This window comes from Acomys minous (assembly GCF_964271855.1).
Source record: "Acomys minous genome assembly, chromosome: 1".
NCBI lineage: Eukaryota > Metazoa > Chordata > Mammalia > Rodentia > Muridae > Acomys > Acomys minous.
The window spans coordinates 153,538,412-153,564,949 of NC_140483.1; the positions used below are offsets into that span (position 1 = coordinate 153,538,412).

Consider the following 26,538-nt stretch of genomic DNA (forward strand, 5'->3'; position numbering starts at 1 on the left):
TCTCCATATCACTGTAATTGTCACTTCCATACCAAAGCCTTCGATTATAGCGAATGTTAAATAAAGTCCTATCATCTAGCTACTATACAGTTTGGCAGCTTTATTTATGTGGGGCCCTGCTTTGAGACAGTCTCACCATGTAGCCCAAGACAGGCCTCAAACTTAGGCTGCTCCTGCCTCAGACTCCTGAGTGCTGTGACCTCACGCATTTGCCTTACCACTCTTGGCTCTTCTGTAGTTCCTTAGGTCAATGCTGTTTGCCTCATTCGCCTGCTCAGAGCCACAGCTGTTTCCTACCAGTTTGCAATTGTTCCAGCTTACTTTCACTTTCCACCTGGCTGTCCTGAAGTTCCCCACGCCCCTCTCTCCCCTCTCCGCCCCTCCCTCCCCCCCCCCCCCCCCCCCGCAAAGCCCTGAAACAGTCTCAGCAACAGCAGACACAGTCCTTTTTTCAGAGGGAATACTCCAGAACTCTCTGTCCCCTGCTTCCGTAGATTAGACTTTTACCCCCACTCACACATGTTTTGCTTTGTATTATCTTGGCTTATTCTTTTTTTCTCCCGTGTGAAGAATGAAAACCAGTGGCTCCCACTGCGGGCAAGCCTAATGAGCACTATTAAACCTGTCATCCTCTAGACTACAGTAGGTTGATAATTTCATCCCATTATAATACAATTGACACATCTTCCTGGAAGAACTAGGATATTATATACGTATAAATAAGTGGGCCCTTTAAGTGGAATAAACATACTGTAAGGAAATAATATGTCATTTGGTGATATGAAAGGACTAAACAAACTGAGACATAACAGCATGGGAGTGAGGCTCTGCGTAGGTACCACACCTGGGTAGGGGCAATTCTACCTATGATAATCACAACAGGAAATAAACTTGGCCACTTGATCATGTGCTGTACAGCAGATATAGGATGCTGTGACTTTCTACAATCAGAAGCACAAAATATCCTCCTTTGAGGTGTCTGTGTGCAACTCAGTGATAAACACACCATGTGCATCAAAAGCACATTTGAGGCAGTTGCTATAAGATAGCAGAGTGGAACTGTATAATGTGGCTCAAAGCTGCCAAACTAACTTTGGCTTAAAGAGCTCTTCAGACTCTTTGTACAGTTCTTAGTAAATGAACTGTAACCTAACTTAACGTGCAAACAGATTGCAACACGCTGGCAAGGAAGAGCTGAGCCCCAGCCAAACACAAGTGATAAACTAGTCAAACCTTGTTTGTAGATAGCTACAAGCTGTAACCAAGTAGGCTGTCTGTACCTCACTTCCATTCCTTTGGCTATAAACACAACCCACCCGTGTGGTGAGGTCGGGCATTCTGAACTGTTTCAGCACCAGCTTTTCCTTAAGTCACGAATGCTGAATAAAACCAGCTATGCTCTGCAAGGTGAGGCTTGGCCCCTGCCGTCTGCCTGTCTCTCTATCTCTGTCTCTCTGTCTCTCTGTCTCTCTGTCTCTCTGTCTCTCTGTCTCTCTCTCTTCCCCCCCCCAGCCCCCTTTCTTCCGGTCTGTCCTTATGATTTATTACCTACAGCTCTGGAAATACTGTTTTCTGAGACTCTGAGGCCTAGATACCTTAGTGTAGCTAGTCCTATAGTTCCTGGGTGTTAGGATCCTCCCTTGGGCTTTCAGTCAGATTTATAGAGCTGCACCTCTTTCCTCTCCCAACCCCCTTTTTAAATTAGGGTGGTCTGGGAATAGCTCAGGGCTAGACTCTGAGTTTCTTCTTCAACATGGAAAAAAAGTCCCCAAATGATGATATACTTAAGTAAATTGACCATTTTGTTTTCCAATGTTCTTTGGATTAAAAAAGAAAAGCTTTTCTAGAATTTACTGGCAAGAAAAAGAAAACTCAATATCAGGAAAATCTCAGTGGCTGCTTTTATGACACAATAGAAATGAAGTAATCTGTTAATGATTCATTTTTTACATTCATTTTGTTGATATCCAGTATCGCCCACTGCCTTGCCACCATCAGTTTATGCATATATTTAGATGCTCACAGGAAGGCAAGGACAGAAAGAAGGCAACTATTTCGGCAGCTTTTGCAATTTTCTACATGAAAATGAGAGAGGGATCAGTTACAAATTCAAGAGACAATTTAAAGACAAATAAGATAAAGAGACTCAGGGGCAAGAAAGAGCCTGTTCTCAAGGACTCTGGCTTAGAAGTCAGAGCAGATAAGCCCTGGGGAAAACAAAGGAAACTGTCTGGAGGACAGGGAGAGGCGAGGATGCATTTTAAATGTGCTGAGCCTCCTAAACATGGATTTACTATCCACCCCTCCTGCCCAGAGAGCTTCAAAAATCTAGTAGACGTGCCTCAGGGTAAGAGGAGAGGGTGGAGAAGAAGCGAAGATCTCCAGGAAAGAAAAAAAATCAGTCTGCAAAGTAAATGGGAACTTAGTCTGGGAGGTCAGAGCAGCACATAGAAAACCACATGGCTGCGTCAGAGCCTGTCTGTGAATCTTCCTGAAAAATCATGTCCCCACATCAATCAGGGCCCACCCAATGAGGGGGTATGGCCGTTATGTCACACGTGCCTCAGAAGGTGACAGATAGAAGAGAGGGTATGTCAATGCGTGGGGATTGACTCTGGCTTGTGGCAGTTGAGGAGACTCAGGGGAAAACGGGTTGAGGGCTTCAAAGAATAGTTTTCTCTGCTGGGAGAGGTGTTGCAGATGGAGCTGCACGTCACATGTAGCCTCAGAAGGTGACAGATAGAAGAGAGAGTGTGTCTATGCCCAAGCCCCTGGCGGGAGTGAGCCCAAGACAGACAACCCTCACGTAGGGCCACTCAGGCAGGCCGGGTGAGAAGTGAGCCTCATATGATCACCAGGACAGGGAGCTAGCCTGAGATGACCACCATTTCGGCACCATGCAGGCCGGGAGGGGGGAAGGCAGGCAGAGCTTGCCTGAGATAACCTCAGCTGGGTGCCATAATGCCTGGGAGAGGCATAGCACCCCCGAGACCACTCCTGGGATGAGCCCAGACACTCAGAGACACTGGGAACCACTAAGAGCTGCCGGATTGCTAAGCAAATATTTTATTCCCAGCCCCTAGTTGTTTGTTTGTTTGTTTGAGACAAAGTCTTGCATTGTTCCTCAGTCTGGCCTTGAACCTTGTGTCAGCTTCCCAAGTTCTTAGACCCCCCAGACACACAGCACTGTGTCTTTTACTTCTTGGACTTAGAAGCTTCTTTTATCTGTGCCGTAGCGTGTATCAAGAGTGTGTTGCATTTCTTTGCCCAGTAGTATTTTATTGCACGAAACATAGATACAGTCGTTTATCCATCAGCCAACCTGGACTTTATAAAGACTTTGTTTTTTTATCATTACAAGTACAGCTGCTGTGACTAGCTCCACCTAAGTCTTTGGATGAAAACAGGTGTATTTGTTGTTGTTGTTGTTGTTGTTGTTGTTTCAAGAGAGGGTTTCTGTGTGTCTCCCTGACTGTCCTGGAACTTGTTCTGTAGACCAGGCTGGCCTCAAGCTCAGAGATACACCTGACTCTGTCTCCAGAGTGCTAGGTTAAAGGTGTATACCACCACTGCCTGGCTTCCTTTTTGTTGCTGTGATAAAATACCTGGAACTGAATACTTAGGAAGAAAATAACTTTATTTTGCTGACAGGCTGGAAGTCAGAGATCAGGCATGCACATCTGTTTAGCCTCTGATATGCCAAGTTATACCATTGGTTGTATAGAAGGTTTCAATTTAACAGTCCACTCTTTTGGGAACTCATGCAGTCCACAGACAAGCATTAAGGCCTTCTGAGGGTGGTTTCCCTGGTTATATGTGTTTAACTTGATAATATACCTTCCCACTGGGCCCCACCTTGCAAAGGTCTCACCATCTCAACACCAACACTGAGGATCAAGTTTGTCGCCAAAGTTTAGGGGTTAAGATGGTTTTAGGTCTAGATAGATGTTTTAAGTTTATAGAGATGAGATATGATAGATATTGACTTACATTCAGAATTTTAGACTCACCAAGATAGGAAAGATATTTTCTTCAAGGTACCAAATACAAATAGCCAAAACATTATGAATGTAACATTAATATAATTCCTAGTTGTTTCGTGGTTCTTCTCACTGTATGGAGTTTATTTTGTATATGTATAACAATACAAATGTATATGTAAAAAATTTTTAATATTTAAAAAGGAAACTTTGGCTGCACATACATCTACAGTGTATCTTTCTACTTGATAAACACATGCAGACAGATGATGATAGTCACACGCCCACCGCCACACTCAAGCCACAACACTTGGCCATTATGCAAAGACTATCACCATGGCATCTCTTGCCCCTCCCAGTCCCTGGCAACCACTCTCTGATTTCTGTTTCTACATTTGTCTTTTTAGAAATGGAATCTTGTCTACAGCCATACCACCCTGGACGCACCCAGTCACATCTGATCTCAGATGCTAAGCAGGGTCGGGCCTGGTTAGTCTTTGGATAGAAATGGAATCTTATTGGGCGTACCTTTTTGTGTCTTGCTTCTGTCACCTAACATGTGGCCTTTGGGGTTTGGTCAAATTTGCATTTATCTGTTGTCTCTATTCCTTTTTACTGCTGAGTGAATATGAGAGCTTATCTGTTTCCCAGCATGAGTTTGGCTATAAAGTGCCCTTGAAAGCCTCGTGTAGCTCTCTTGAGAAGTGTTTGGATCCTGGGGACCCTGACCTTATCTGTGGATTAATCCCCTGATGGGTGTGTAAAGTACCATTATTGGAAGGTTGGGACCAGCTGGCCTAAAGCAACAGAGCCAACTGACCATGGACTAAAATATCTGAAATCACAACCAGAAATAAGTCCTTCCTCCTTTATTTTTTGCTGGTATTTTTGTCTCAGCGATGAAAAGTCAAGCACAGGGCCTAGTGAGGTAGCCTAGTGGGTAAAGGCACTTGTCACCAAGACTGAGAAACCTAAGTTTCATCCCTGAAACTTGAAAGAGAGAAATGGCTCCTCGAAGTTGTCCTCTGATCACATGCACCACAGCACATGGGTACATTAGTACACACGATCGATCGATCGATCAATCGATCATTCTGTCAATCAGTTCACTAACTTTGAAAAAGAAAGGCTGCAGACTGGTACTGGCACTTGAATTGTCTTCAGCCTTTGACATCACTAGGAAGGCATCATCAACACTTCCATGTGGTCTTTTTGCAGTTAGATGTTTATATTTCTCCTGAGTAAATACCTAAGCATGAGGCTGGGGGTTGCATGGCAATGAATAAACCCCTTGGTTATTAAGACTTGATTTCTCTTCCCCTTTACCCTCTCTGCTTTCTCCCTTTTTTTTCTTTTATCAGCCATCTCTTCCTCTCCCTTATCTAAGCTGGAACCTTCTTTATTTCAAACAAATCCATTCAAATGCCTGTCCCCCTGTCCTCCCAGCCATGCGCAACAATTTTGACAAATCTCAGAGATGTAATATTGAACAAAAGAAGCCATCTATAAAGAGTAAATACCATATGATTCTGGTTAGGAAAATTTAAATTTCCAGGCTATGTAGACAAGAACAACAATTCTACTTTGCTATAAGTTGAAACCAAACTGAAACAAACAAACAAACAAATAAATAAAAAATCAAAACAAACAAAACAAGAACTTGGGCCGGCTGGCTGGATCCTGCTTTTAAACACCCACCATGCATCTGAAGCAAACCCAGAACTACACTTCACACTCCTTGGCAACTTCAGTACCATTGAACCGTACCCTCTGCCCATTTTCCAACTTTATGAGCTAAGAGAGGTCACCCTAGTTTCAAAAAAACAAAAACAAAAACAAAAACAAAAAAACTAGAAACTTCTCTCAAAGGAGCTACATCTCTACCTTACACTTGTATGGACTTGCGTAGACAGACAGATAGCCATCGGTGTGGTCGGCCATCTTTACTGACTGTGATCTGCCCACCCCCGGCATTACCGTCATCATCATCTCTTGATACTATGTTGTCTTGGCTCTGGCTTCTACTATCAGTTAAGCCACCTCTAGGATCACGTAGGAGCTTTGGGTGTGCCTTTGTGGGATGATCTTGATTGCTTTAATTGAGATAGGAAGAGCTGCCTGCTCTGCGTGCTGTTGGGAACGAGAAAAGAAACTTACTCTAAGTACTACCCTTTTGTTTTCAGACTCTATTTAATCTTAGGGAGAAACTAAATTCAAGGTCCCAGGGCCTAGCTAGGGGAGTTGGGCACTTCCCAATAGCTGAACAGCTTCTGTTACAAAGAAACAGTTGTCTGAGTCCAGACACCTCAGTGACACCTTGTAAGGAGACAGTTGTCTGAGTCCGGACACCTCAAGGACAACTTCTCCATCTTGCTGGTGGGGTCAAACAAGTCCATGTTCCCAGCCCAGGGGCCTACTCCTGCCTTGATTCACAGGAACGTGCTCAACCCCTTATGTCAAAACATGATTGGACGATGGTACTACCCTCCCCACTTTGTGTTCCCATCCTCTAAAAATGTTGTGCAGTCTCCATTCCCTGACAAGGTTCAGATGCAGAACGGGCCGCCTGAACTCAGAAAATAAAGTTTTCATCGTAAGCTTCTGTCTCTGAAATGAGTTTTCTTGGCTTTCACCCCAAACCCACGAGGTAGCACCATTTCCTGGGCTGGGGATCTTTGACCGTATTAACAGAGAGAGGAACCTGAGCAGCAGCATGCATCTCCTGCCCTCTGCTTCCTGGTTGTGTGCTGTTTGTTCGTTTGTTTGTTTTTCAAGATAGGGTTTCTCTGTGTAGCCCTGGCTGTCCTAGAACTCACTCTATAGACCCGGCTGGCCTTCAACTCAGAGATCTGCCTGCCTCTCCTTCCCAAGAACTGGGATTAAAGGTGTTTGAAGCCACCTTCCGCTTTACTTCCTGCCTGGGGATGCGATGTGACCAGCTGCTTCACGCTCCTGCTGCCTTGATGTCCCTGCGGTGAGGACCATCCCTTAAACTGTGAGCTGAAATAAGTCCCTTTTCTCCTTAGTGGCTTTTGTCAGGGTATTTTATCACAGTAAAAGAACAGGTAATTAAGTTACTAGAGTTTGGAGCAGTCCTTCCTATAGACTATAATCTGCCTAGCCATGGTGTAGGAGATGGATGCGGCGCGGGGGGGGGGGGGGGGCGCCGGGGGAGGGGGTAGGACAGGACCAAGAAGCTATTGCAACAGTGCAAGCAAAGTGGTGGTGCTTTGCCTCAAGACCATGGTGACTAGTGTGGAAGCCAAAGCATGGCGTTGGAAGAGCCTGTCTGCAGCATTACGTGTGGTTTGTTATCCACCCCCACCCCAAGAGCTGAGGACCGAACCCAGGGCCTTGCGCTTGCTAGGCAAGCGCTCTACCAGTGAGCTAAATCCCCAACCCCTACATGTGGTTTGTATTGAACACATCGCTAAGGCTTCGTCTGGATTTTTCCACTTTGGATTCTAGTGAATGGTGGTGATTGGAGAAGCGGAGGAAGATTTAAGGTTACCGTAGATACAGGGCCTCATAGGTCTGAAAAACCTAAGCGGGTTCTAGGCCCTTAAGCCTCTGGCGCAGCAATAATTTAGCAGTGAGCCCCCCAAGCTGCTTCTCAATGACCATGCGCAACAGGCCAGATAGGAGCCTATGGAAAGCACCGGAGTTTCTGAAATCGAAGCCAGCGGACCCCGGGAATCGTAGTTTGTAGCCTCTGCGCAGGCGCAGTGGCTCCCGCGGGCTTGCGCGCGCAGCTGCTGCTGCTGGACAAGGTTCTGAAGGCTTATTGCGGTGCCGCTCGCTGCGGATGCTGGTGCAGGTATCGGTCGTTTCTGCCGTTCGGTTTGGAGCTGCGCCGCTTGCGGGCTCCGAGCGGACACACCTTGGGCGGGTTGGGACCCAGAGCATTTCACTGGCCCTGCGCTGCGTTGCAGCTGCCAGTGCGGGGGCGTGCACTTCTGCAGCACCTCTCCATTCCATTCCATTTCTCCCTGTGCTCAGGGCTTGAAAAACTTCTCCACCGTTGGTGTCTTGAACGAGATAATTCCGTGGTGTGTTTGTTCGCGTGGGTGTGTGCGTATGTATGTGTGGGATCCTTTTATTAGATGTTTTGCAGCATCCCTGGCCGTATCTTTGAGAACCCTAGATCATCCTTCCTCCCCTGGTCCTAATAAGCTGGAGAGTCTCCAGGCATTGCCAGCTGACACCTGTGGGGCAAATTGCCGCTGCTTTTTCCCCCCTGGAGTTGAGAACCTTTACCTGCGTCACATTTTCACAGAGTCTCTATTGAAGCAGCTGCGCATGTCTCAGTCACCGCGGAGTCCCAGGGTGCCCAGAGGGGCTCCAGGTAACATGGTGGGCCCCTGATGTTTAGCAAAGAAGTCAATGACATCATGCTTACTGTGTGTCAGGACTTGAGGTGTGTGGTTAACGCAGTGCTAATTGCAATAAGAGGCTCTTATGTATTGCCGGATTGTGGTACATCTCAGGTCATATTTCCGTGATGTAAGTGGTCTGTACACGCCTGCCCTTACGGTGCCCATTCCCGACTCTGTAAATGCCCAGTCATTTATGGAAGGAAGGAATTCATGCAGCACAGGCCAGGCTGTGTGCAAAAAGAATATTTGAAGAGGAAAGGGAGCTTCACTCACATGGTGGTGGTGAGTCAATTGAGAAGAATCCGGGCTAAGGTTTCTTGTGGGTTTACCCCCCTTTTGGTGGTGCTGGTGGTGGTGGTGGTGTGTGTGTGTGTGTGTGTGTGTGTGTGTGTGTGTGTGTGTGTGTGTTGGGCATTATTGAGGATTGAAACCAGGACCTGCACACGATAGGCAAGTGTTCGATCACTCAGTGGTATCTCCAGCCCCAATTTTATTTTGTGTTTATGAGTATGTATGTCTGCACTGCCGGCTTGTCAGAAGAGTCCTGGATCCCTGAAACTGGAAGTGCAGATGGTTGTGGGCTGCTACATAAGTGGGGTACCCGGTTAGTATCAAGCCGGGTTCCTCCGCTAGAGTGGCAAGTGCTCTTCACCCCTGAACCCCAAGAGCCCTGTTTTGAAGAAGGAGTAAAGAACTGAAGAGTAGGAAGGTGACATTCCAAGGAACAAATGTAGGGAGCATTGATATTGGGGCATTTCTGTGTGGCTGCAATGTCAGTTGACGAGGTATGTAGGCAACTCTCTAGATTTTTCTGTGTGTCCCTTGCACTGAAAACTTGATCTTGGGGACCCAGTGAGGGCTTCTAAGCAGAGAGGTGATGGGATCAACTTTTGAGTATTAGGAGAAATCCTTTGGCTGCAGCATGCATTGAAGATGCCTGTACATAAAAGTCTCCAAGGTGGAGAGCACTGTGGTGCTTCCAAAGGACCCAGGTTCAATTCCCAACATCCACACCTTCTGTAAGTCCAGCTCCAGGGATCCGAATGCCTTTTGCTTCCCTCCATGGGCACCAGGCACACACTTGGTGCACATACATACAGGCAGACAAAACACTCCTACACAAAATAGACAAATCTAAAAACAAATTTTAAGATGGAGAAGGTCTGAGCTTGGTTATTTATTATATGAAAATTGAGAGGAGAGAAATTTGATAGTCAAATATGAAATCAGGTTTTTTTTTTAGTTGAAATGTGTGTTTGCTGAAAGAGGACAAGACCTGTTAAATAGGTTTGTGATGGAATGAATCACTTAAAACCAGGTGTATCTTCCATTCATTTTGTTTGTGCAGAGTAGAATTAAGTCTGAAGTAACTGTCTGCTTGAGAGTATATTTCATTATCTTTACTTAACTCTTTGGGTTTTTATTCAATAAAGATGCTCCTTTTAATAAGCTCGTTGGTTAGAGAGAGCTTTTCTGAGTCTCTGAGTATATAGGTAAGTGTGTAGGGGGTGATAAAAGCCAATGTTTTCAGAATTAACAATCTGTTTACTCAGTGAACACCTTTTGTTTCTTCTTGACAGTTCCTTCAAGACTGTAAACTTGGATTCCTGGAGCCCTTAGTAATTTGCTGTGCACAGATAGTACCTGTTGGCAGCTCACACTAAATACTCAGATAGTCTAAAGAGGACTGGATTCCTGCTGGTGACACAATGCAAGCTGTCGCACCCTCACACATGACGACAGCATCCTCCCCAGACCCTTCAGCCTTGCCTTCAAGTGAACAAAGCATGGCCCCCAGCGTGGACTCTCTTGGGGCCCAAGAACGTGTCTCAAGGGGATATGCTGATGACCTAGAGTCTCTCAGGCAGAAGTTCAGGTGGTTTTGTTACTCACAAGAAGAAGGACCCAGAAAAACCCTGACTCAACTCTGGGAGCTCTGCAAGCAGTGGCTGAGACCAGACATTCATACCAAAGAGCAAATCTTAGAGCTGTTAGTGTTTGAGCAGTTCCTGAGGGTTCTGCCCGGAGAGACGAGGACGTGGGTGAATTCTCAGCACCCTGAGAGTAGTGTGGAGGTAGTGACCCTAGTGGAAGAGTTGAACCAAACCCTTGAAGAAAAAGAAGGTGAGAGTTGTAGGTGGAGGGGGGGTGGTGAGGTATCCCTTAAGGTGTGAAGTAAACCTCCCTCGGGAAGCAATACTGCTAAGACTGAAAATTAAGAATGACAATTAAATATTCAAAGAGGAAGGAGAATTTAAGGCAGCAGTTCTCAACCTGTGGGTCGAGACCCCTTTGGGACCACACATCAGATAGCCTGCATAACAGACATTTACATTACAGACCATAACAGTAGCAAAACTAGTTGTGAAGTAGCAATGAAAACAGTTCTATGGTTGGGGGGGGGGTCACCACAACAGATTACTTACAACCAATTCTGTACTGTGGGGTCTCCCTCTTAGAGGCCCTAATTTTGGAAACAAATCAGAGAGGAGTCGGGCAGCCCACTTTTGGGGCATCCCAGTTATCTGTGTGACCACAAGTTGAATTGGTGGCAAGAAACTGTACTTCTTCTTAGCTAGCTTAGACCTGTGGTTGGGATCCATTCTGTCCACCGCTGTCTCTCCAGTGCTCTGGCCTCGCTGTGGAGACTCCTGCAATGAGGAATCTGTTGTTAGCAACAACCTGTAAGGAAGAACAAGTTTCTTAAATTAATTTCCCTTGCGTGTTTATATAATTCTCATTCCCTGTCCCCCCCCCCCAACTATCTGTCAATACAGTGACTTACACCTCTTGCTGTGAGATGGTAGAGTGTGGTTTGGAAAAACTATTTGCCTTACCCGAAAAAGCATTTGTCATCCTAGGATGCTCAGTCACTATGAATTTAGGCTCCTCCTGGGGTCTCAATGCACTCACCCAGAACCCCACCCTCTGCTGGTCCCCTTAAACACATGCTGTAGTTTTCTTGCTTCTTACTCTTATCTGTAAGGGTCAATCCTGGAGGCACAGTGGTTTGTTGGTTTGTTGGTTTGTTTGTTTTTTGTTTTGTTGTTGTTGTTTGCTTGTTTGGCTAGCATAGGGCCTTTGTTCAGTCAGCAGCTATGAGTAATATCTGAACAAAGCTCATTTACCTTGATAGAGCCTTATAAATTAGAAATATTTTTTAACACTTTTGTGTATGGAGTATTTTACAGCTAAAGGTTTCCAAAAGGGAGGAATTGAGTTTTTGTGGACTCGAAAACTGAAGAGCTCTTTGCATGAAATAGTGGGGAAAAGCCCATTTTCTAATATAGAAAACTATCTTTCTGGCAGTTCTGCATTTGAAGGAGAAGTAAAAATTGATTTCTTTACTCTGATCTAAAGAGCCATGAAACACTGTGGTATTGTAAAATAGATATTTGAGTTTTCATTCCCACCCCCCCCCCCCGACCTGATGCCCCTACAACCTTTGTCCTTTCCCAAGTGACTAGAGTAAGAAATGGCTTTTTATTAAAATATTTGTCCTTTCCTCCTTGGTTCCTGAAACCTATTCCAGAACCTTCGATAGAGGTCAAGGTGAAAGACAGTTGTCTGTCATCATTTATCATAGGACCCTTGTAGCCATGCCTGAATTTAATGAGGTGATGTTTGGCATGTCCATACGTAGCCACCCATAAAGGATGATTTCCAAAGCAGCTATAGAGGGATGGAGCACAGCCCCCGCCTCCAAAGAGAAGAGGCACTGAAGGTCACTAGTCATGCCTCTATGATGAAACCGTCTTACAGGAAGATGGACATGTGGGCATTCCTGGAGAATGATTATCCATGGAGAGAGTACGGAAGGAGCTTGTATCTGGGTTGTCCAGGCTGTAGCTAAGTTCAGAAGCTCTGAACCTTTCCTACAGACTTTGCCCTGTGCAGCTTTTTTATCTGACTGTTTATTTGTATCCTTTACAAATAGGCAAATAATTCTGTGGGGCATTCTAGCAAATTAATCCAACTCAATGAGGGGGCTGTGAATTCTGACAAAGAATGGAGCTGAAAGACCAGGTTGATTTCCCCCCCCTTTCCCAGATCTTAGCACTGAGGAGTCTGCTGTTTGCAAAGAGGAGGATTTGGGAGAAGACGAGATGGTGGCTGTTCCTCCAAGTACGGAGCCACATGTAAGTTTCCTTTCACTGGTTTTCATTCTTCAGTGGAAACGGAGCTATTTAAACGAGGAGCATAAAGATACAAAATCAACCAAGACAACTTGTAGGCCACTCTTTACTCACTGTTTTTCTGGATTGGCAGACGATAACATGATTCTGGTGCTAAACAAAAGCATTTAGAGCGAGTGGGGTGGTGGGTGGGTGACGGCTCCTACAGGTGGGTGGGGGATGGCTCCTGCAGGTGCATGGGTGACGGCTCCTGCAGGTGCGTGGGTAATGGCTCCTGCAGGTGCATGGGTGACGGCTCCTGCAGGTGCGTGGGTGACGGCTCCTGCAGGTGAGTGGGTGACGGCTCCTGCAGGTGCGTGGGTGACGGCTCCTGCAGGTGCGTGGGTAATGGCTCCTGCAGGTGCATGGGTGACGGCTCCTGCAGGTGAGTGGGTGACGGCTCCTGCAGGTGAGTGGGTGACGGCTCCTGCAGGTGCGTGGGTAATGGCTTTGATGACCTAATTTCAGGCCCCCAGGTCTGTATAGTAGAAGAGAATCAACTCCAGTGGGCTGTCTTCTGACCTCTACAGGTGGGCTGTAACATACTTAATGCACCACCCCCAAAATGTTTGTGGGTGGGGGAAGAGCATTTGCTAAAGCCCAGAAGTTACTCTTGACAAAAATGAGTCAGGTAGAAAGAGAATTATATTTTCCTAATGTGGTCAAGAACATCTCCATCAGGGTAGAGCCAGGAGATTAAAATAAGCAGGGCTCATGGTGTAAGCAAAAAATTAATATTTCATGAACATAGCAGTCAACCAAGTGAAGTAAGACAGAGATTTGATGTAAGTTTGAGAGACAAAGGTATATTATTTACAGACAGTGTTATTGTCTATTTGGGAAAGCTTGGGAATCAGTGAGTAAGACCAGAACTCATGCCGTAGCTGGAAAAGCAACTGGTTATGAAATCAGTAAGTCCCAGTACAATAGTGAGCTCTAGAAATATGCCCGCTTCCTAGTCCCTGGAACTTATGACTATTATTTGTGTAAAGCAATATCATTCATTAAAAGTGTAGATAAGCTATGGGTTTTTGTTTTTTGGGTTTGTTTTTTTTTTTTTTTGGTTTGTTGTTGGTTTTTTTGTTTGTTTGGTTTTTGTTTTGTTTTGTTTTGTTTTTGAGACAGGGTCTCTCTCTGTTAGCCTTGGCTGTCCTGGACTTACTTTGTAGATCAGGCTGGCCTCGAACTCACACCAATCCACCTGCCTCTGCCTCCCGAGTGCAGGGATTAAAGGCGTGCGCCACCACAGCCGGCAAGCTAGGGGTTTTAAGATGAAGAGCTGGTGCTACTAAAATCGGAAAGATGGCTGGATAGTGGTGACACACACCTTTGATCCCAGGACTCCAGAGGCAGAGGCAGGCAGATTTCTGAGTTCGAGGTCATCCTGGTCTACAGAGTGAGTTCCAGGATAGTCGGGGCTATACAGAGAAGCCCTGTTTTTGGGGAGGGGCAGCAAAATAATTAATAACAATAATCATGAAATAAAATTGGAAAGATGAGTTGATCGTGGGTTCTATGAGTAGACCGTAATAGTTGCCACAGGAGTCCTTATTAGAGAAGTATAGAGTTTGAACACAGAGGGACGATGATGTTCCAGAGAGGGAGGAAACTCGGAGGGGCTGGACCACAACCACGGGAGGTCAAGGAATGCTGGCGCCTATTGGAAGCTGAAAGAGGCAAAGAATGGGTTCTCCCCAGAGGCTCAAGAGACTACATCCTGCCAGCTCCTTGGTCTCCTATTTCTGGCCCCTGGAAATTGGAGAGAATACCATCTCTGTTGTTTGAAGTCTCAGGGCACTGGTGTTTGGCTACATGGTGTAACATTGACAAGATGCTTGTAGATACCATTGTCCTGCCTCCCTGACCCAGAGGATGCTAGAGATGCTAGCCTACAGGAAATGAATTTAAGCCTCATGTAATAGCATGCACCTGTAATTCCCGAGCTCAGAAAACTGAATCAAGATGGCTGGTCTGAAGCCAGTGTGGGTTCCAAGCAAGTCTCAAAGGAAAAAGCGAAAGTGACTCTAATGAGTTAGCATACCTGTTTGCGAGCATGACGTGCATGTAAGTATGAGACTGAACCAGATCTGCTTTGATTGTCTGTCTTAGAGCATTGCAGCCGCTGGGTGTGGTGGCACACACCTGCAGTCCAGCACTACAGGCGCCCTAGCAGGAGCATGCTGTGTGAGGCTGAGGCTAGCCTGGGCTGCAGAGAAGCAGTCTCTCGGTAATAACAAGCCACACCACATGACTTCACGTGACTGAAGTCTACAACACGGCTGCTATGATGTATTTAACTGTGGCCCATAGTTAATTTATGTTCCACAAATTTGAGGATGGAAAATGTCAACTGTACCCTTGTCTATGATATTCCTTTTAATCTTAAAAATTACTGTGTTAGAGTTAACTTGATTGGTATTAACAGTTTAGAGAAGTCTTGTAGGTCAGTACTTAATGCCAGACTCTTAAGTGGAAAAGGTGAGAAATGTTCAGTGCCCTTCTTCTGGGCTGCTTTCAATGGTTGTATATACTCTGAAACTTGTTTTTAAGCTTTAGGGAAAAAAAATATGTACAAGCCTGGACTGGAGAGGTGGCTTACCGGCTGAGAGCACTGGCTGTTCTTGCAAAGGGCCTAAGTTCAGTTCCCAGCATCTACATGACAGATTACAAGTGTCCTCCACTCCAATTCCAGGAGACTCAGCACTCTCACCTAGTCTCTAGAAACACAAGTCACACATGCAGCGTACATACATATATGCAGGCAGAACATTCATGTACATAAAAATAATAAATCCATTTTTTTGGAATTAAAATTTTACCAGGCCTGATTGGTCAAGATCCTATAATCCCGGCTACTCGGGAGGCTGAGGCAGGAGGGACTCAAATCCAGAACCTGCTTAAACTACTTAGTGAGAACTTTCTCAAAACAAAAAATAAGAAGAAGGTTGAGGTTGTAGCTCATGGCGGAGCGCTTACCCAGCATGCTCCAGCCCCAGGTTCAGTTTCCGGCTAACACAGACACACACAGACAGCTTGGGATACGCCGAGATGATTCTTTACCCTAACTGCTTCTCTGAGTCCTTAAGGTCTGTTGGAGCCAGTACAATGCACAGATGCTGTGTTTGGCCTTCTAGGAACCTGTAACATTTGAGGACGTGTCTGTGGACTTTAGCAGAGGAGAGTGGAAGATGATGGAGCCGTCTCAAAGGGAGCTGTATAAGGAAATGCTACTGGAAACCTTAAGGAACCTAGAATTTCTGGGTAAAGACATCCTCTCGTCATGATCTAGCACCTAAGTGGGTAAACCTCTTCATCCTCTGTCATCTCATCTGGAAGCTATTTTAACATTCTTTAACTATGTTAACTATATCTGCTGGGCATCCAGGGCCTAACGTGACTATTCCTAAAAATGGACCCTAAAAAAAAAAAAAAATACTTTCTGTGATGTTTCCTCCTAAAAACATTTTTGTTTCATTGCATTGTAACTGTGGAGCATCATTTTGTTGTCCCCAGTGTTACATCTTCTGCTCCTTCCTCCTTGGATTTCTCATCCTCTTTATCATCCTCAACAGGCTAACTAAATATGAGTAGTGGGTCATCGCTGTTCTACGTGTGAGCAATCATTTTCTATCGTTTTCTCTGAGCAGGCTTTCCAGTTTCCAAATTTGACTTGATTTCCCATCTGAAGTGGGTTAAGTTGCCAAGGGTACTGGAAAAAGAAATCTCAAAGGGCCCCGGACCAGGTGAGTTGGTAAAAGGTAAGAAGCAAACGAAGACCGGTGTTTACCAGGCTGGTCAGGAAAACCTTTGAGAGGTTGGCTGGGCCCAATGCTAGACTATAAAGTTGACTGCTTAGAGCTGAGCCTTCACCTTCCCGGAATGCTCTTTTTAATGCGGGTACTATTGAGTTGGGTCCTCTGAAAAGTATTTTCAAGACTGGAGAACTGTTGGGAGAAATTTCAAGCGAAGGAAAATGGAGCGGGGAGTTGGAATTGCTGTGCGTGGATGTGACCTCTGAGGGAGGAGGAGGAGCCGAGGTTGGGGAGGAAGGGTCTTAGGCTGAAGATGGTTCATAAAGGTGGCGCACACCTTTAATCCCAGCACTCGGGAGGCAGAGGCAGGCGAATCTCTGTGAGTTCGAGGCCAACCTGGTCTACAAAGCGAGTCCAGGACAGCCAAGGCTACACAGAGAGACCCTGTCTCAAAAAACAAAAAAACAAAACAAAAACCCTAACAAGCAAACAATGGCACGTAACAGGAGCTATGGGAGGGTGTGGGGATATAGACTAGACCCGCAATAGTTTGTTTTAGGATTATTTGTTTACTTTCTTGATGCAAACTGATACATATTTAATAGAAGCTCTACTGGACCAGCAGTGTGTGATATGACACACTTCTACAGGACTGGGCAGCTGCATCCCTCGACACAATCATGATCATGAAACATCATGTTTATGCTGGGCAGTGGTGGCGCACGCCTTTAATCCCAGCACTTGGGAGGCAGAGGCAGGTGGATTGCTGTGAGTTCGAGGCCAGCCTGGTCTACAAAGGGAGTCCAGGACAGCCAAGGCTACACAGAGAGACCCTGTCTCGAAAAACCAAAAAAAAAAAAAAAAAAAAAAAGAAGAAGAAAAAAAAAAGAAATGAAACATCATGTTTAAAAGCTCCAGAGCATGTTGGGGGTGTTGAATACATTTTTACTTAGGGTATTTTCAACTTACAATGGATATACCAAGACATAGCTCTGCCATAAGTTGAGGAGCATCTATATAAAGGAGCAATAACTTCATTAGCATTTGAATTAATTTTAAAAGGTAAGTGGGAATTCAACCAGTAAATATGTATGAGAATCCCAGATTTTGGTGTGAGTAAAATGCACATATGGCTAACTGTATAGGTTAAATATTTATGGATTTTTAACATCTGGAAAACATGTATGTTAACGTGTTATTATTTTATGATGTTAACCCTCAAGTGATTCATGTTTTTCTTTATATTCCTCTGTATCCTCCTAAAATTTTAAATAATTATATTTAATATATGTTTTAATGATTAAAATCCCATTACATATATTAGTACCTTTCTTTTTTTTTAGAAAAAGAGTGAAGCTGGTTTTTCTCTGACCCATTTTCTAAAGCATTTATTTTAGTCAATCTCTGAGCTAATCTCATTATAATTACACACATAAAAAACAGTTGTTTTATTATGTTTATGCAACAATTTAGAGATTAATCCCCAAAATAGTTTTTTGCACTGTTTTGCTATACTGTATGTGTTTAAAAACCATTTATATTAAGGGAAAGGCACAGTTAATAGATATAATTATTTAACTTGCACAAATTAATAATGAGCTAACAGTGCATAATTTAGGAATCATGAGCAAAATACTTGAGCAGATAACTGACGAAAATGTAAATGGCTAATAAACATGAAAGTTCAGACTAGTTTATGAGATTGTACATGTAAAGCAGCAATACTGTTATGAATTGAATCTGTAGATATGTAAGGGTCACTGATCAGAGATGAGTATTGAGGCATTTTATTCCTTAAGTATTATGGAGTTAAACACACACAAACACAAATATGCACCTACAATACAGAACCTGAGCCCAGTGACTACCATTAAACTATACCTCGAACTATAGAGACATAATTTGATAAATATTCAATAAGAAAATCAACAAATTATATAGGAGAGGTTATCATGGAACTGATTAAAAAATATTATTTTCAAAAATGACCAATGATCTTGGAAATAAAAAAGAAAAATCATAATATGTCTTAACATTTTCTATTCTAAACTATATGAAAAACTTTATATAACTTGTGAATAACAGGGTTTTGAGTTTTATAATTGCCTACTAAAACAATTAGGAAGATGATTACATGATCTTACGATTAAAGACCAGGATAGGGGCTGGGGAGGTGTTAATGGGTGAAGTGCTTGCTATGTGAGCATGGAGACCCAGGGTAGGATCTCCAGGACCCTTGAAAAAGCCAAGCATGGATTCTGTGTCTGTAATCCCAGCCTTGTGACAGACACAGGTAGATTTTAGGCAATGCTTGGCCAGCTAGACTAGCTGAAACAACCAGCTTCTGGTTAGCAAATGAACCTATATATATATATTTTTTTTTTAAAGTGGAGGGTTATAAAAGATACCCAACATCCTCCTCTAACGTCTGCATGCATGTGGTCATAGGCATGTGCATTCCAACACACACACACACACACACTAAATAGATAAACAAACAAACAAACAAACAAACAGGGGAAAGCCAGACTGCATAGTCTAGTTAATGAATGAATTCAAAGTTCTAAGAAAAACACAACAAGTATGTCAGGCAGTTGAGGCACATGCCTTTAATCCCAGCACTTGGGAGGCAGAGGCAGGTAGATCTCTATGAGTTCAAGGCCAGCCTGGTCTACAAAGCAAGTCCAGCACAGCCAAGGCTACCCAGAGAAACCCTGTCTCATAAAAACAAACAAAAAGCTGAATATGTGGTTTTGGAGAAAGCTTCATGTTCATTACAGAAGTTTGAACCTTTGATCCTGTCAGATTTGTTAAAATGCACTGGGGCATTGCATTTTAGGTTTTCATACCCAAATAATAGGATTAATAGAACAATAAATGGTGGCCTTCACCACCCACAATACATGTGACTGTGGGCAAGCTCTGCCCCGCTGTGCACCCAGTGTGACACCCACATAATAAAGTACCGGCTGTACTTCATCAGGTTGTGCGGATTAAGTGAGTCAGTGTAGACGTGTAGATCCAGTGCTGACTGTTGGGCTTGCCACTTGGGAAGCATGTAAAGTCTGGGCACGGTGAGAATAAGTACGTTTGAGGCTGGTACAGAAATTGGAAAGCAGTGAAGACTTGCAGGTTTCCTCACATAAAGCGCAAGCTTTTTGTCCTCCACAAAATTCTTCCTAACCTCTGTGTTCATCTTTGTCTCCTATATCACTTTTTTTTCTTGCCTGTTTTATACAGCTGTAAGTGGTAACTATCTAGGCCCTATTTCTTAAAATCGTTACTGTGTTCATATGTCAGCCCCAAATATAGCAGTTTCCTTTGCTGCAGATGGGGAACACTTGCTCTGTTATCTCTTTTAGAGGGCGAGGCTAGAAGTGAACTGCATGCATTTATGGAAGACTTGACTTTAGAGAAAATGGTAGAATACAGCTTCGGTGATGATGGTTATGGCTTGAAGGCAGAATTCCAAAAGCGACATGGCAAACCCAAGAAAGATCAGGGCAAGCGGAGCAGCCACGGGAGTAAAGAGTCTGAGTCCGAAGAAACCCCTTCCGGAAAGAATTTCAAACAAGCTTCTGACACGGCCAAACGTCAGAGAGCCTCCTTGATGAAGAAGTCTCAGAGGCCTAAGGAAGGCAAGAAACCCTTCACCTATCACTCAGATCTTGTGAACCGCAAAGAGCACAGCGCAGAAAAGTCCAGGAAACGCAGTGGAAATGAAAAAGACCCACGCCACCCTTCATCTCTTACTGAACGTAAGAAACATCCAAAAATCGGCTCGTTGAGTAAGACCCAGAAGTGTAGTAAGTGTGGGGTAGCCTTTACTCAAATCTCATGGTATGGCAGTGAAAACTCTCAGTGTGAAAAGTGCCGGAAGAAGCTATTTCAAGACGAAACCTCAACTAACGACAAGGAACCCGAAACTGAAGAATCCAGCAAGTGCAGGAAGTGCGGGAAAGCCTTTGGCTATAGCGCAAAGCGCTCTGTGTGTATTGAATGTAGAAAAGCTCGCAGAGCTAGTTCATCACGCAAGCCACGTAGGAAAGCCGGCACAAAAGAAAAGCCTTACAAGTGTGATGAGTGTGGGAAGAAGTTTGCTGGGTTGCAAGCTATCGATAAGCATCGAAGAAGCCACACTGGGGAAAAGCCCTATGTGTGTAAACACTGCGGCAGGCCCTTCAGTGACAACTCCTCATTTTATCAACACCAGAGAATTCACACCGGAGAGAAGCCGTATAAGTGCGGTGAGTGTGGGAAGTCTTTCACTCACAGCTCCTCCCTTTCCAAACACCAGAGAATTCACACTGGCGAGAAGCCCTATAAGTGTGATGAGTGCGGGAAAGCCTTTAGGCAGAACTCCTGCCTTACCCGACATCAGAGAACCCACACCGGAGAGAAACCGTATTTGTGTAAGGACTGTGGATTGTCTTTCAGCCTTTTTAGTACTATCATGTATCATCAAAGACTCCATGCAGGAGAAAAACCCTACAAATGTACCCACTGTGACAAAGCCTTTCCCACTCATTCCCGCCTTGGGCGCCATCTGAGGTGTCACACGGGCGCGAAGCCGTACAAATGTAAAGAGTGCGGGAAAACCTTCAGACAGAGCTCGTCTCTCAATTTACACCTCCGCAGCCATACTGGAGAGAAGCCCTACAAATGTGAGTATTGCGAAGCAACCTTTACTCGGAGCACAATCCTTGTTGAGCATGTGAAAACTCACACCAGGAGCGTCCACTATGAGTGTAAGAAGTGTGGTAAGAAGTCGAAAAGTCGTTCAGGCGGTCTTAGACACCACTGCCCAAAGTGATTCTGGGAATGTAGTAAGTGGAGGGAAGCGTAGTTCAGGTTGTGCCCTTTTACACTCGACATGCAAACTACCCACAGCGCTGATAAGAAGCTTGAACTTCAATGGTTTCATTTCTAGGGCCAGACATCTTCCCCTTCGCTCCCCCGTCGTGAGGGTGACCAGTTCTGATTAGACTTGGTAAAGTTATGCTGATGTGAAGAAAACCCGGGAGGTGAAGTGATTCTGAAAAGCTAAACTTAAGTCCGAGAAGCACTTTTCTTCAAGGAATTCTCTCTCTGCTTTCCTTCCTACTGTTGTACAGTATAATGGAAAATAATATAACCGGTGTCTCATAACCTGGGTTCTATCCCAGTTTGCCAGCCAACCCCTGGGTCACCCCAAACAAGTCATCTGGACCTTCTGAGTCTTCATTTCTTTACCAGTAAAGAGATGGCATTGATGGTTTCTATGTTTTCTTTTTGTCTGATCTTCTGATTCTGCAGAAATACTTTGAATATTCATTGGAATTGTTGTAGCTGGTAGACTTCCTTACAGGACAGTGGACTTCTACATTAGTAAGAAAATGGACTGTTTGGTGTAGGATCCTAGAATGTGATCAACAGAACACGTCAGGGAGGCTCAATGAAGTTTGCTTTCAGGTAATGTTCAAGTTTGCACAAATCACCCCAACTCTTTATCTTTTGAGTTTTGCCCTCAATGGATTGAGAATCCAGATCTTGTACCTGAGCCAACTCGGTCATGAAAATAACAGTCCTAGGAGAGAAGCCACCGGCAGCCACTTGGGATGAGTCATCGCCTTGCAGTGAGCACAGCCTCCTGCACCGCAGTGAAAGAACCCTGTGTGGCACCAGTCCCAAGATGCTAGACTGAATCAGACTAGGGCTGTAGGCGTGTCTTAGTTGGTTTGTAGGATGCTGGACTGTGTTCACACAAAGCTCCCACTCCTTGGAAATAAGTAATTTCATGTTGTAAGGAAAGTAGAGATAGTCTAAAATGTGTGAGAGCTAACCACATTAGCCTATTTTTCTCATGGAGTGCTCAGCTGGTCCTGACTTATGGTTGCCACTTAAATGCCGTGTTTCTCTTACTGTAGGCATGTGATATTTTGTTAGTCTGCGGTTTTGATGATATGTATAGTAATCTCAAAGGACCCCACTGATAACAAGTCAAATTCAGGAAAGCTGTAGTTCATATTTTCTTTTGTGAAATGAGACTGCACTGGAGTGGGGTCTACAGGTATTGAGGGGTAGTCCTTAAAATTATAGTTAATGGAATCTTAATTTCTAACTGAAAAAGCAATTAAAGCCTTGAATGTGTTAGTTTGAGTCTCAGGTCACTAGATTCCAGAGGGACTTAATTGTGATACAGAAATGAGTTCCTGAAGTTGAAATTTGAGGCACTTCCTCATGAAGAGAGAACTACACCAGAACTCTGGTCTTACAGGTAGGAAGGGTCTATAGGCTGACTCAGGGATATTTGCTCATGTGATGTAATGACGTATGAAATGCTACTTCTGGGTATAAGGTTTTTGTGTTCTTCTGGGTGCCTCCTCCTCATCCGCAAGCCCAAAAGAATCTTAACATTACCTGTGACAGATTGGTCAGCATAGCTGTTGCCAAAGGCACCAAGTAACCATGTCTTGGCTTCAAAGAAATATGGTTTATAAGAATCATTCACATGGGCTTAAGGATTTTCCTGAAATGATATATTTTATTGAAATGTTTAATGAAGTACATAAACCAACACTTGAGAAGTGGTCTGATCCAGGGTGTTCTAGAGGATTTCACAAAAGGATGTCTTTATCCCAATCTCAGTTGGGGATTAGAAACAAAGCCTTTTTTTTTTTATAACTTCATTAAAATATAAAATATTTATGCTTAAAAACCAAGGAATGCAATTCAGTGAGCTTTTGTCAGTTTTACTGAAGTATGCATCCATTACCATCATCCACTTTTCAGAACATCACCCTAATAAAAGTACCTACTGGACATACCCATTGAAACATATTCCCACTCTCATCCCTGACCCAGGTACCACTAACTTACAGAATGGCCTTTACAGTCACTTTATGTTGGTCTTTGATTCACCATTAACATCGTGTTTTTAAGTTTATGCATGTTATAGCCTATATGATTCCTTACTATTACAATGTCGTCTTCAGCAGCATTTGCTGCTAAGTGATATCCTGTCATGGAAACTTCATCCCTGTACCTGTGAGTGGACGGTGTCTTCTTTCTCTCTAGGTGGTTGGCTGATAGGAACAACACTGTGAATTTAATGTGTTAGTCTGTGTAGACATTAATTTTAATTCTTATTCTTGGTAGAAATTTGTAGGTAGAGTTTCTGGGTCATGTAAATTTTTTGTTGTAACTCTTTAGGAAACTGCCAAGTTGCTTTTCAGTGTGACTGCATCATTTTAAATTCCGGGCAGCAGTTGTGAACGGGCCATTTTCTTTACATTCATGACAGTCTTTTAAAAAATCTCAGTCAGGCTGGTGAAGTGGCATCCTATTATGCTTTTAATTTGCGTTTCCCTGACGACTAATGTCGTCATCATCCTTTCACATGTCTCCTTTGAGTTGTTTTCAAATTCCTTCTCCATTTACGAGTCAGGATAGTTGACTTGTAACAAGTTCTTTATCTACATACAATCCCTTATCCAATATGAACTTTCTATCACTATATACTAAAGGGAAACTACAAAAATCTACTGAAAATATTTATCAAAAAATATTTATCAATAACTAATACATTGCACGAAAGGCATTCAGTCTGGCCTAGCACCCACATACTTAAATCAATTTTTAGATGGTTAGGTCATCTAAAGGTTTTTAATTTATAATTTATAACTCCCCATAGAATTTCTTCTTAAAATTTTACTTAGCATTTTTATTTGTTTCTAGGGATAAGTGTTTTAATCAGCTCTATTTTACAACAAAGTCCTCGCTCTTTGTTTTAAATCTCTCCCGAGCCTCTGCTCATCACAGTTCTGCTTCCCCTCCACCCCTGGCTCTTGTTAGTCCCTCACACAAACAACAGCACAATGTGTGTCTCTTGTGTCTGGCTTATCAGCCTTGGCATATGATAGTGCAGGCATTCAAGGAACTCTTGAGCTGGGTTTTCTAGCGCAGGAAATCTTAAACTTATCATCCAGGTGGTGATGATAAAAGAACACAAGGTCATTACATGTCCTCTGTCTCATTGGTTCCATAAATGAGTCATCTGCACGTGGGGACTGAGGAACCTGAGAATGTGTACCTGGCTCCTCTTAGGAGCCTGCTTGAGAAAATCGAAGAACAACACTTTCAGCGTGAACTGTTCACTGTAATGAAGCAATGAGGAAAAAGCTCACCCTTGCTTTAAAAGGACAACCCAGCTGGTCTTTTAACTCAGCCACAATCCTATGTTCTTGAAAGAAGCTAATCTTTCTGTTCAGCGGAAATTATCTAGCAGATGAAAAAAATGAATAAATCAGAAGAGATTTGAGGCAACAAATTGGCTTCTCGATGTAAACCTGAGTGTTCTTTGAGATGACATAATCAAAGTTTTCCTTGGACAATGTCTTACACAGTTCATCTAAAACTAAAAAATACTTGAAATTTTTCAAAATTTGAGTCAACTGATTTTTGATAATAGAAATGTATATATTCTGTGAGAAATAACTTAATTTGCTCCTGTTTATACTGAGCAGAATTGTTAAATGGTGTGGTATTTTCTGTTTTCATGGGTATTTTTCAGACTGTCCTTTTTTCCCAAAGTTTTATGAGTAGATTATAATGCTTGGGTTTACTTTTATCTACTTGTGGTTCTATTTGCGTGTTTGTGCATGTGCAAGAGTCACGCACACCTGGCACACCTACAGTCTGAAATCATTTAAAGCATTTTGGTTAGAAAGTTAGATTTCATTTTGCTCCTGTTTTTTTTTTTTGTGGAAATTTTTGGCTAAATTGTTGAAGAGAGATGTAGATCTGAAATATTGTTTTCAGTATTGCCTACTGTGTTATCTTGAATACTTGAACTGGCTGCTGCTACTGCTGCTGCTGCTGCTGTTGCTGCTGCTATTGCTGCTGTTGCTGCTGCTGCTGTTGCTGCTGCTGTAAATTGCAACTGGCACTCCTTAGTGAATGTGCATTGGACCCTCTCTCAGTCCCTTATTTCCCTGATGTGACCCCTGCAGTACGAGCTTTTGTGTCCGCACTGAATTCTGCCTTAGAAATATGCCTTTACTAAACTTTAAATATTTTTTCATGTATTTTTATGTGTAGAATAATCATAATTCCAGTAAGAAGCACTTTGACTTACGGCTATGAATTAATTATACGTGTAACACTCTAACTTGTGCTGTTGCATAATATGTTGATGTGATAAATTATGACAATGCAGAGACAAATGTCATTGGTTGGCTTGTCCCAACCGACTAGGTTGGAGACATATTTGTGTGTCACTAAGAAAAAACAAACAAACAAAAAAACAAAAAAACGCACACTTCTCTACAATTTTAACGGTATTGTGTGAGGTGCAGTAGTTAAGGTGAACCATAGTACTAATAAAGTTGTATTTAATACGGAATACCTCTTGCTTTGGTTTTTAATCTTCAGATTGTTTTGTTGTTGTTGTTGTTGTTGTTTGTGTGTATGTGCATGCATGAACACACCTGTCGTGTCGTCTATGGGGAAGCCAGAAGACAATTATGGGAATTGATTCTCTCCTTCTACCATGTGCCTCCCAGACCAGAGATCAAACTCAGGTTGGCAGCCTTGGAGTCAGGCCCCCTTACCTGCTAAGCTACCTCATCAGCCCTAGCTTTTATTTTTTATTTTTTTATTTTGAAGACTTACTGTTCATATCTCCAGTACTTAGTAGCCTTCACTGATTACCAAATTGGACAGTAGAGTTGGAGAAAGAAATGTTAGCCAGACAAATGGACCTCTGTGCGTTCGCGGCCAGCCTGGTCTACAAAGTGAGTCCAGGTCAGCCAGGTCTACACAGAGAAACAGTATCTTGAAAAAAAAGAAAAGAAAGAAAGAGAAAAGAAAAGCACTGTTAGCCAGAGAAGGCAGCAAGCCCCAGTAGCTCGGTTCAGTAGAGGGCGATTCCCCAGGCCAACCTCCAATATATCTTGCTGCTCTGAATGTTTTGCCGCCATTCCTTCTGGTCATGTGGCCTCCAAGTTCCAAGAGGCAAGAAAAGGGAGAAATGCAGTGCCCAAAGTTTTTAAGCTGTGACCTAGTGTTGTGTCATGCACACCTTGTCCTGAACACTTGCCTCGGGAGGTGAGGCCATGAAGAACAAACACGTGGGTACAGAAAAGCTGGGGTCAGCTGGCCATGCTCCCTCTGCTGGCACACCGTCTACCACGACACCCCAGAACCTCAGCATGTTCATTACATGCAGTGGGGGTGGGGAGACAGCCCATCTCAGTAGGAGGTCTCTTAGGCCACC

General features: G+C 43.7%; 1 protein-coding gene across 2 annotated transcripts; it reads left to right on the forward strand.

The window, feature by feature from the left end:
- The first annotated feature begins 7,689 nt into the window (after positions 1 to 7,689).
- ZNF483 (zinc finger protein 483) lies at positions 7,690 to 25,665 on the forward strand. 2 transcript variants are annotated; one of them, XM_084783680.1, is made up of 6 exons: positions 7,690 to 7,797; positions 9,937 to 10,480; positions 12,407 to 12,495; positions 15,666 to 15,792; positions 16,179 to 16,289; positions 19,646 to 25,665. In XM_084783680.1, exons 2-6 carry the CDS (start codon positions 10,066 to 10,068, stop codon positions 21,094 to 21,096), a joined length of 2,193 nt encoding a protein of 730 aa, XP_084639806.1. In that variant the 5' UTR covers positions 7,690 to 7,797; positions 9,937 to 10,065; the 3' UTR covers positions 21,097 to 25,665. The 2 variants fall into 2 exon arrangements, with proteins under 2 accessions (XP_084639806.1, XP_084639807.1); XM_084783681.1 differs by having other exon boundaries at positions 16,179 to 16,274.
- Positions 25,666 to 26,538: the final 873 nt, after the last annotated feature.

Bases quoted from the DNA above. Each gene is read 5' to 3' on its own strand.
- ZNF483 (XM_084783680.1), top strand. From the start codon at position 10,066: ATGCAAGCTGTCGCACCCTCACACATGACGACAGCATCCTCCCCAGAC. The intron at 12,496-15,665 runs GTAAGTTTCCTT...TTGGCCTTCTAG, and splicing joins CTCCAAGTACGGAGCCACAT to GAACCTGTAACATTTGAGGA. The intron at 16,290-19,645 runs GTAAGAAGCAAA...TATCTCTTTTAG, and splicing joins ACCAGGTGAGTTGGTAAAAG to AGGGCGAGGCTAGAAGTGAA.